This window comes from Varanus komodoensis, unplaced genomic scaffold, assembly GCF_004798865.1.
Source record: "Varanus komodoensis strain SLA01 unplaced genomic scaffold, ASM479886v1 scaffold19, whole genome shotgun sequence".
Classification (NCBI taxonomy): Eukaryota; Metazoa; Chordata; class Lepidosauria; order Squamata; family Varanidae; genus Varanus; species Varanus komodoensis.
In genome coordinates, this window is record NW_025335550.1 from 17,929,667 (window position 1) to 17,941,706 (window position 12,040).

At 38.9% G+C, this 12,040-nt stretch overlaps 1 protein-coding gene across 1 annotated transcript in view; it reads right to left on the reverse strand.

Moving 5' to 3' along the window:
• The window catches only part of ELAVL2 (ELAV like RNA binding protein 2), a 174,964-nt gene that overhangs the window by 18,932 nt on the left and 143,992 nt on the right, over nucleotides 1-12,040 (reverse strand). Inside the window, exon 5 of the mRNA XM_044427723.1 lies at nucleotides 9,352-9,455. Within this exon, the coding sequence (XP_044283658.1) occupies nucleotides 9,352-9,455 (104 nt within the window). The remainder of the gene's footprint in view (nucleotides 1-9,351; nucleotides 9,456-12,040) is intronic.

The following is a 12,040-nucleotide window of genomic DNA, read 5'->3' on the forward strand; positions in this document are numbered from 1 at the left end:
ACTCCATTTCATTCTCTCTCCCACCAGGCTTTAGACAGAGATGCTTCAAAGCCCTTCACATGTCTAAAGTCCGGCAGGATGAAAAAGCAAGATGACAGAGACATTTCATTTCCCACTCCACCTGAAGAATGAAGGCTCAACAGCAGCCTCAGTCTACCACAAAGCTTCCCACAGCTATAGGGAAGGCATGGGGGATCCAGAGTCTTCCTGAGGTCATTGCTGTGTCTACTGTCTTGAGGTGGGGGGGGGATGCTGGGAGAGGGGGTCCACACCATCTTCTGGTCCCTGGAAAACCTTCTGGGACCACAGGACTGCTCTTGTTCTACCCACTTAAATAATCATACTGAGTAAACAAAGCTAAAAGATAAAAATACCCCATGTTTTGTTTGTCCTTATACACAAGCATTTGACTGAAATATCTAAGGGGGGGATTGATCACATTAATAACTTAATATGAGATAAACATGCTGTGTATAATTTATTGGAATAGTTCTAAAATTTTAAATAGCATGAACTTCCCTGGCGCTGTTTAAATATACACCCTTGAAAGTATAAAATTGTTGACATACACAAGTATTTTAGTAACCCAAAAAACTGTGCACAACATGGTGAGAAACATTTTGTGCTCCACATCTTTGAAATGGTTGAACTGTTCTCATACAAACTTAGATTTAAAAAAAATTGTGAGAGGGAAAAGCACTGGATAATTTTCTGTGGAAAATTTTTTCACCCCACATCCCTGGAAATGGGCTGGATATAAAGACTGCTACACACAGCTACGCCTGGAGATTTATAATGATGTCCTTTCAAAATTATTCTATGTAGAACATAATAGAAGAGTTTTGCAATTCTGAGTTGTTACAAAAACTGTACTTGTGAACAGCACTGGCAACTTAAATTTGTTTTTCAAGCCCCCCAAAGGCTAGTCCAATCCTTTCAGTGCTGCAAGGGAGACACAGTCTAATGATCCTCAGCCCTATTTACTGCCTAATAATTCCATGATGTTCCTACATGGACAACAAAATGTGCCTTCCTTACCAGCATGCTTATGCTATGTCACAATAGATTGGATACAAACTGCATCTAAACATTTTCAGTGCTGTTTTGCAACTGATAAATACTAGCAAAACAAAGGTCTCCACATCAAGTTTATGCAGCATCAATTTTAAAAAATGCAAGCATGATGTTCAAAGCTAGGCTTTTAAAGTTCATAATTTAAACATATTTAAGAGGATATATGCTGAACACCACTTCTAACATGAATTCAGAATTGCCAATCTAAGTGTAGATATATTTTTATTTGACAGAATGATAGGCCTAAATGCATAGTTTGAAACCACAACTAAGATCCCTGTACGATTTCCTGTTAGAACACTGACACACAGAGAGGTCCGCCTGGCACCGTCATTAGGTTTTTTTGGCACCAGGTTAAGACCTTTTTATTTAATCAATATTTTAATATGTTTTAATATTGAATTTTATTATTGTATTTTATGAATTTGCAGCCAGAGTGGGTCGTCAATTTATTTATGCTGTTAGCCATCCAGACACGTTAGTAATTGGACAGCATACAAGTTTTATAAACAAACAAACCTTTGATGAAAATAGATTATGCTGTTTTACCCCTAATGCAGCAGTCCCCAAGCATTTGGCTACAACAGAATTAGAGCAGTTTGTGAAAGAGAACAGGCATTCTGTACCTAAATGGGACAAGCATGCGATGAGATGGAACACTCCGGCCCCACTTCTCTCTTTCACTCCTTCCATCAAATAAGAGAACTGGGCACCAGGGGAGGGGGGGAGCGGCATTCTGACTCACGTGGACAACCTCCATAGATAGCCTCCTTTTCAGACAGTTGTCCGCCACAAGTAGAGGGTGATGCATGCAATGAAGGTGGAGCATCTCAAGACATGCTGGCCTATTTTCATACAGAATGCCTGAACAGGGCTATTATGGTTTATTTGCCTAGAGCAGAATACTGTTGTTTGCAACTTTTTCACTGGTAAAGCAAAACATTAACAGAAAAAATACTTTCCTAATAAAGATCTACAGTGAAGGTGTAAAACAGTATAATATTTCTAAAATGCTGAGCATGGTGAGACCACGGAGCCTAGTGTGCCTCTTGCACCCACTCCACTGGGTGCTTTCCTCCACCACAATTTTCTCAGGCCCCAGTAAGGCTCTCACAGCTGCTCCATAGCTCCCATCCTTTAACCTTCCATTAATATTCAGTATCTACCACAAAAGGAGAAATCAAAATGGCAGAGAAGATAATATTTGTTTTATGCCCTTCCACAAAAGCAAAAGTTACTTTAAAAAATCAGGAATAGGTCGGCAAAACCATGGAGGCCTTAACTTAATCACTAACCTTCTATTATATAAAAGGCAAACAGCTAAGCATGGAGAGAACATTTGGGGGGGGGCTTTCATTTTTAGGTCACCATCAGATGGAGATGACTTAACGGCAACAATGTAACAGCAACATAAAAGACCAAAATGAGAACGAATGTCCTTCACTATTCCCTTCTCTAGAAATTGTTCCAGGAACCTCAAAACTTTTCAGCCAGAGATATGAGAATGAGAAACTGTTGAGAGGCCCAGCACAAAATGTCTGCTCAGGAGATGGCTACTTTGGCATCTGTTGCGTCAATAGATCTTAGGCTGTGTTTTATTATGCAAAAGGACTCGCTGTGTGCCTATTGGACATGGCAAAAACCTTTAAAACCTTAATGCATTGAATTCAGCTAATCCTTCCTTTGAATGTATGTTCCAGTGGGATCCAGCAGTTACTTCTTTGTGGGAGGAGGCACCCCACAGTCAGAAGATATTTTGTATCCATCTAACATTGAATGAAATTCTGTGGTTGACTGCAGAACATCAGATTTTGAATTTATTATCTTGCAGTTAGATTATTTTGACTGATATTCAAACACTTGCTCCATCAACTAGATTTTTCATAGCTGCACATTGGCCTAGCATGTTGTTGGACCACCTCTGTTAGGCTGGAAAGGTGCAGGCCTGCAGCCAGATGGGTGGCATGTGGAAGGAGAGCAGTGGGTTGGACTCAATGGCATTATAGGCCCCTCCCAACTCCAACTGCAATAAAACACAATTATTTTATTTCTGCAATACAATATGCTTCCTTTTAGAAGCTTATCGCTCTTTAGGAACTAGATACCAAGTCTGCTCAGTTAAATATATGTACAGGACTAGCAGAACTGTCCCCTCATTTGTTTTAATTGGAACACTATAATATTTGAGACTGAGTAAGTCAGATTTCCTTTTCTAAGCATTTAAAATTGCAATCCCATGCATGGTTAGGCAGTAGTTCCACTAGTCCTAGCCTGCCCCAGCCAGAATGACTACTTTAAGAATGGTGGGCATCATAGGATTTTCTTCTTTATGTGCATGCGATTGTGTTCCAAACTGCCAAAAGAACGAAGTCAGGCTGCTTTAAGAACCGCTGAACATTCTTTATCTGTCATGTGTAAAACATAATGAGTAGAGGCCTGTAAAGTTTATTTTTAATTCTGACTTCTAATTTAGCATAGAAGCTGATCATTTTCAGCACATGTATTAGGGTCAAAAGTACAGCTATTACAATGCATGCCAATCCAGGAGGACAGTATGTTTTAGGGCTGTCTGTGAAGGGCTCAAATCGTGGGTTAGCTCCCCCACTGACAGTTTGAATTTGTGGTAATCATACGGAATACCTGAGTGTGTAATTTCTGCTTTGAAGGTTCCAGTTAGTATGAAATTAATCAGTCCACTGAATCATCACTCTAATTGCAAACAAAATACCTATGAATCTGGAGGCAAAATGAGACTATACAGAACTAAGGGAGCTGTTTCTACCTACTTAGGGGAATCCCAAGGTATCAAGAAGTATAAATTAGCAATTAAAAAGAAAGCTACTTATTTAAAATTCACAAAAATGGAGAGACCACAGATAACTGCCAAACTATAGCTTTATTGCAAAGTTACAGTTCCTTAAACCCTGTGATCCAGGCAGACAGATGAGCTACTCTTGCAAGAAGGCTCTTCTGATAAGGACCTTGTTCTCCTGGAGCTAAACAAGCAGGCCATGTTGCTGTGCTGATGGCAAACCTTAAGGGTTAAACTGCTGAGACTGTAGTTCCAGCCAATGGGACCAAGACAAGTGGATCTGACTTCATATCTATTTCAGGTTATTTTAGTATATATATGTAATAGATCTTTCTTTACTTTCTATCCAGGCTGGACCAAAGTATTATTCAAAACCATAACATTTCAAATAAAATGATAAAAACTGTAAACCAAGAATCATGATAGAGTGCAGTCAGTGAAAATCTGTCAAACGAAATAGTGCATAATGAAAATTGTATTTCATAGAGGCCTGCTGAAAGGAAGTGGAAAGTTTTCACTTCCCTTCTAAACAGCTGTTCAGAAGCGTATGCAACAAATGAAGTGCAAGCCAGTATAGCTCAATTCAAATATAGACATTTAAAGTCCCTACTGATGTAACATATTGAGAAACAAGGATAATGTAGATCACTTACAATGTTATTTATACAGATCCTGAACAGACATGCATATTAAGTGGTTGTTGCAACCAACCAGGCAAAAAACTTCTGTCTGCAACTAATTCCAACTTTTATCGTAGGGAAAAATAGGGTCTAAAAGCCCTTCTCCATCTTGCAAATCAGAATTTTTATTTGTTTAGAAAAGCAATTACGAAATTACAGGCTCACAAATAAGGCTGTTTTCACCAGTGGTGAATACATCTTTTAATTGCCTTGTTCCTCTACAGGCTCAGAAGGAGAACGACAATGCTTGCTATTGACTCACTAAGCCATAAAGACGCAGCATCACATTCACTGTTCTTGAAGGTATCCAAGTTCTACACAAGAGGAAGAACTCACCATGTTTCAAGCATTTTGACACTCGGTTTTTACCCAATCTCCTGCTATCTGAACAATATCAATGTGTTCGGCAGATTTAGATTTAAAAGATTAGGTCTACAGACTAAGGACTTTATAATAAATTCTGTTCTTAAATAATGCCCTCAAAACAGTAACTTTTTGTCATCTGATGAAACTCTAGAGAAAGTTCTGCTCTTGCATTTTTGTCAATTTTTTTCTTATCAAAATCCTTAGGCCTTGCAGATCTAAAAAAAATAAAGCCCTTAAGAAAGGACAAGTGCATGCCACAACTCAGAATCAAGACAAAATAAATACAAATGAATTGATCACAGAGAATAATCAAGGTCTCACCTTACACACCTTGGCAACTGACAGAAAAAGAGAAGTTTTTGGTGCCCTCCCACAATTTGGACCTACCTAGCAGGATTCATCTAATCAGGTTTCAGACTCAGTGATACCCATGAAGATAACCCTGCACATGTTTTGTACATGCATAGAAGAGAATGCATGCTGGTGCACGCATGCAACAGGTAATGAGCTCAAGAAAAAAAGAAAACAGTCCCTTTGAAGGGCTCTTCATTGCTTGCAGCATTTATTCAGAGCTTTATAGGTGTCCAGCACCAGGGGTTGCTCCAATTAAGTTCAAAGTAAAAGCTGCAACAGATGAGGAGTCCCAACGACACAGGAGACACCAGCCTGTATTGTCTGTATTTCTGCACCGATAGTAACCAAAAATTTGGAAATAGTTAATACTTTTTATACCATCTATAAAGCAATTCTATACAAGTCTATATGGAAGTAAATATGATTTTGGTGTGACTTACTTCCAGGTAAGTATGCATAAGGTTGCTTCTTACTAAAATCCACAAGATAAAATTACGGCTGGCAGAAAGACTTCGTCAGGTGAACACTGAATCGTTTTACATAGATCCTATGCATGCTTACTGTGAAAATTTGATGAAGCCTACTTTTTTTTAAAAAAAATGAGCAAGTTTGTACTCAGGATAGTCAGATGTGAACTCCATGAAGTTGAAATGTTAGACCCTCTGCCTCATCCTGAATTCTGATTAAAAATTAAGCCTAGACTATCTTCTGCAAATTCTATGGGATAGAGTTGCAGTGATTTAAACTGCAACACTGGTAGACACAAGCTTATTACATTTATGCCAAGAATGTTCATGCCAGCATGTACTCAATAAAATCTTTGCTACTTCTAGCCCATTACTGTAGACAGTGAGTGGCTGCAGCTCAGTGGGGTTTCAAGGAGGGGCTTTATCAGTTTTACCAGGAGATGCCAGGGACACAACTTGGGTCCTTTCACCACTGAGCTATGGCCCTTTCTGCAGTCATTCCTTCTTCAGGTTTGTAACAACATTACTTGGACTAGAAATCAAAATACTATCTTTATTGGCAAGAATCCCCACATGTTAGATTTTGGATTGTAAAAGGTAAGTATTGCTTACACTCAGAGTTCCAATACAATTGCAGAATATTTTTGTGGGGTGGGGGGAGATTATTCTTACAAATTGGAAAAGGAAATTTAAGTCAAAAGGCATTGAATGAATAGAATCAGTCCAAAAATGATTGTGTGTGTGCCTTAACTTAAATCCTTACTGAGTTATTAATACATAATTTAACTTACTCTGATGAAGCAGATACCTGTTTTGAAATCCTTTCTGTTTTGCTGCAATATCATGGTGCAATGGAACTTCATTATGGGCTAACAGAATGTGATCCTCTCCTACCAATGCCAGTGAGAAGCACTCAGCAAAGTAATTGAAAGCTGATTACTTCTCTTCAGACAATTGTCAGATACTGGTCATCAAACAGCTAGTAGCAGGGTTAGAAGATCAACCGGCAAAGTGGACAACAAACCTCAAATTTTGTTTATCAATTGATAAACAAATAGGGTTGGGCTTTTACCTTAATGCAGCTCAACTAACATTTCTTACTGTAAAGCTAGCATTCTTGAGAAGCTAGAATAAAGGCCTAATTTTTCTGATTGTGATGGCTAGAAAGACTAAAAAAAGATGTAGTTCAGCAACTCAAGCTGGTGCTGCGTGCTGCTCTAGCTACAGGGAACTGGAAGTCTGCTTTGCTTTCAGATAGCCTTGTATACTTTGACAAAGAGCATATACATAGCTGTGTGGAGAAATGAGAGAAAATGGTAATTATTTCTTATCCATTCTCTCATCTTTTTAGAGAGGAGGCATCTAATATAGACAAGTCCTCGAAATACATTCTTGCCAGGCACAAACTAGGCTCTTAAGGTAAACACGACTTTAAGAATGCCCAACAATTACTGGAAATGCTATGCTTGCTACGCAGGCAAACAATGCCCACTTGTGCTTGTTTGAGAGATACATGCATAGAAAACCATAGCGATGATCTTAATCCAACATTTCCAAAAAGAACTTAGGTCTTCCTGAATTTCAGCCTTTCATTTTGCTTTCCTTTGCTCAGATCAACTAGTTGGTATATTAGCTTTGTCAAAAAGGCACACAAGCAAATTTCCAGAGCAATGTATGTTTGTTTCATTAACCCAACAGATCCAATGCCACTCCCCAATTCAGATCAGGGCCACAATACTCTGGAAAGGGGGTGTCAAACCACATCCCCCCAAAATTCCAACCCCCCTCCCCACAGGGAGGGAGCTAGAAGTAGTAACCTCTCTTATGAGTGGCTTTAACCTGAACTATATTAAAGGGAAGAGAGCTTATTCTGCAAACTAGAGGTATGAGAAAACCACTTATTTTAGATTTCAAAATAGTCCTGCACTGTTCTTTGTATAAGATCATACAGCAGTTCACAGCTGTTGCCAAGTGCAAGCAATAATGTAACTAAAACAAAACAGTTCTGATGATGATTTTAATCCCCACCTACCATACCCAGAAAGGGAAAAAACACCTTTCTTTTGATCCAATACAAATTGTTATTCTCCCTCACATCTGCAGCAGCACTTCACTTTATCTTGAGACTACAGTCCTGTGGTATTTAATTACCCTGTCAAGAGCACTAAATGGTTTGGCACCAAGCCCTTTCCCTCAATCTCTGCTGATTGATAGCATCAATAAAATTCACTCATTTTAATTAAACCTCCAAATAGGATCTCCTTTTGCCACTCACTAGGATCAATGTTCTTTAATATGGAAGGAACAAAACACAGAGGTTGCGAGGGTGCGTCTTCCTCACCTTCACAGTTCATTTCCTTCAGATGTTCTAAAGGGATTTTATACAATGCATACATATTTCACAGTTCTCTTGACACATTAGCTAATGGAAAAGATCACCATTAAAAACTGTCATCTACCTAAGATTACTTCCTACTGATATGCTTTTGCAAATATATACACTAAAGGGAGATAGTGCTATTTTCTGTTCAAGCGGCATGCATAAGCTCAGATAGTTGTTGTTCAAACCTTCTGAAGCCACATTCAAGCATTTGCAATAAATATGGATGGCATTTGAATAAAATATTATAGTAGCATGTTTGTTTGGAAGTAGCTAACTCTGCAAGAATAAGAGATGCCAGATAATGGACTTTACCATGATGCAATCTATTTTAAATCACAGGGTGCCTCTTTTAACATTGTGTTCTTCCTGTTGTTAATTATGTTTTTAACTTCAAAATAAGACATCATGTTTAAAACAGTATTTCCATTAATATAAAGCAAGAAAAGGAGGAAGGGTTTTAGCCTTCAATGCCCTTTGAACTGAATTCCTTTATGGCATTCATTCTTCTAAATGCTAAATGTAGCAATAAAAAAATTCCTTAACTGCACAGTTATACTATTGGCAATTATTCGACCTTTGAAGCAGAGAAGGGATTTTTCAATTTTCTATTAATTCCTTCTTAATCATAATGCATCTACAATTTTTAAATATTGCAGTTTGGGAAGAAAAATCTACATACTGAATTTGAAGGTTTTTTTTTAAAGATCTATATTCCCCTGACAGGTAATAATTATACATAAACATATTAATAGTCAATTTGGCAATGTAATATGAAGGGATTTTTGGTATGAAGAAGAAAAATTTGGCTAACTTTTACCCTTTGAAGAATTGTTTCCCATTTCATTTCCTAGTTAGATTAGGAAATGCTGTATCTGGTGGAAAAATTCCTGCCTTTTGGTTTTATTGTGATGTTATGATTTAATGCACGATGTCTTGGATTACACATGGATTGCAATACCAGGGCAATGGACAGATGAGGAGCATTTCAACATGATTTTAAATAATGAAACAAACTGGAAAGGCAGAGGCAATGAGGGGAGTGGAGAGAACATGTAGGAAATGTTCCAGCAGGGAAAGAATTATGCTTTTTTGTCCTTAGTAATAAAATAGTAAGCCAGCACTAGATCTAAAACCAGGCAGCCTCAGGAAGCAAGTAAGACAGGTTAGTAACATGTAAATTCAAGAACAAATATTTTCTTTTAAATTTCTACATACTTTTATAGTTTTGGTTTGGAGTCTCAATCCGTTCAGAGTATTGATTGCCTTTTCAGCATCCTTCGGGTCAATGTAGTTCACAAATCCATATCCTAAACTCTGTCCTGATGATTAAAAAAGGGGAAAAAAGAATTATAATTAGTAAAAGGCAGTTAAAATATTCTACACTTGGGGACAAAAGGACAACCACACTAATCTTAAAAGTAATTTTTAATACCTCACTTATTAAACATATTGATTACTGGATGCGCTTTGGAAATAATAGCATTCTATTTTTTTCATAAAATTTTAAGCAGCCATGGAGCCATTATTTATCATTTCTGAAGTGCAACTTCCCAAACTTCAGTAGATATATTTTGATAATCAAAAACTTGGCTGTTCTGTGCAGTAGCTTGGTAAATCCATCAGCACTAATCTTAAGACTTTCCCAATAACTGTCATTAAATTATTACTGCACTCCAGTCTCTACAAAGTATTTCCCAGGATGTGGTAGAAATGGGGGGAATGTTCATCTACTCCTGTTTCCCTTTGAAAATCTGTTCAGGGGAGCAACTGCAGGGAGTGCAGGATGAAAAGGGAATGGGCCGTACCTTCTCTTCATGGAAGTACAACAATTCTTACAAACATGTCACAATGCATCACATAAAGAGTTTCAGCTTTCAGTATTATATTTGAATACAACACAAAGCTGGCAGGTACAGTATCAAACACAAAGGACAAAAAGTTTTGTCTTGTCTTTTTGTTTCCCCAAAGAGAACAGGTAATCTTAGTCAGGTAAACTTCTCCTATACAATTAAAGGATTTTAATCATGGGGAGAATTTTGATTAAATGTAATCACTTCAATATGAAGCCTAAACTCAATTTGAGTTTAATTGTTTTGGTATGCAATGCTGTTCAAGAATTTACAGATAAGAATGACTGGAAATGTTTTACAGAGACATTTCAATTCAAGTCTAAAGGCTCTAAACTGATTAGATTTACAAGCTTGTTGATCCACCTTGTTGATTCCTTGAGCATACATATAGCATGGATGGCTCCAAAATTTTTAGTACTGTTTTTTGTTTTCCCTTGCATCAAAGTTCAGCTCCCAGTTCCACAGCCACCACCCTGTCTTTTTTCCAGGTTATAGTGACAATTGTTTTATTAAACAATGCACACATAGATGAAACCACCAGCAATTTTGCAAACAACCATAGAAAGCAAGCAGCAGCAATATGACTAAAGATGACACTGCAGAATGGACCACACTCTGAAATACGCCTTGCGTTATTTGCATACAGTATTTTATATCCTGCCTTTCCACTGAATGAGAGAGCCAGCACGGTATAGTGGTTCAGAGTATAGGACTGGGACACAGGCAATCTGGGTTCTAGCTTCTGCTTGGTCATGGAGCTCACTGGGTTACTTTGGGCCAGCTGCAATCTCTCAGCCCAACCTACCTCAGAGGCTGTTGATCATTACTGCAGAGGATGCTTAAGGTTTGGAGATTAACAATGGAGCATGCAATCCAAAGGACTGGACCTTTAGGTACCAAAGGCTGTTCCAAATGAAATATTTTTGCCTTTCAACAGAATTCCATGAAACACAAGGCTCTCCTGTCCTCTAGGAATTCTAGAGTTTAGGAGAAGCCAACAAGAAGACCCCACCTGGAAGCTCCTGCTATGAATCAAATTTTTGTGGGAAGAAAGGAGTTTTGCTCAGAATCTTAAAACCAGGCAGGCTTACTGGGATTGTGGTCTTTTTGATGGTTCCCAAGTCATGAAGATCTTTCTTGGTCATAACCAGCACTTCAAATTGTTACTGATCTGTTTCCAAGCAACAGTGAGGCTGGCCCAAGTCAATATTCTGGCTGCAGCATTCTGAATCACAAACTTTTCTACATACTCTGTACAGGTATACAGAAAATGTTATGATGGGCCACACAAGATGAAATCAGGGCATTACTCACAATGGCTAGGCAAGTCATTCCCAAGAACAGGAACAGTTAATACATTAGACTTGGTTGTACAAAGTGTTCCTGGTAACCCAAACCCAATGCACATGTAGATTGTGTACCCGAGTCTTCCATGGGAATCCAACCCCATCTAAGACCGGTTGAACTCATTGTCTGGTCTGCTTCCCTATTAACCAAAGGCATCTGCTTTGTCTGGACTGAATCTAAATGTATTTGCCCTCACTGAGTTAATTACCAATAAGAGACACTGATTTCACCGAAAGCTTAGATGTAGCAGTTAAGCCAAGGGAAAGACATAATATAGAACATGGGTCCTCAAACTACGGCCCGGGGGCAGGATGCGCCCTGCCATGCACATTTATCTGGCCCGCCATGCCCATGTGGACCTGCCGCCGCCCACCGCGCCCCGCACACAGGGAGGCAGCAGTTTGCTTGGAGAAAATGATCTCCAGTGAGCAAGCTGCTGCCTTGTGCGCCTACCTCACGTTGCGTGCCTACCCCCACCTCAGTACACATGCCCGCACGTGCCACCCCATCCCGCCCTGCACGCACCGCCAGCACCACCTTTCCGGCCCGCGCCCAGCACCAGAACCTTTCAGCTGGCTCCCTGGTGGAAAAGTTTGAGGACCCCTGATATAGAACAACAGATGAATTACATAAGTGAATTATAAAGGATTAAAAAGTGACAGTTCTGGGAGAAGAAGAGAGAGGCCACTCTATGCAAAAGAATAAAG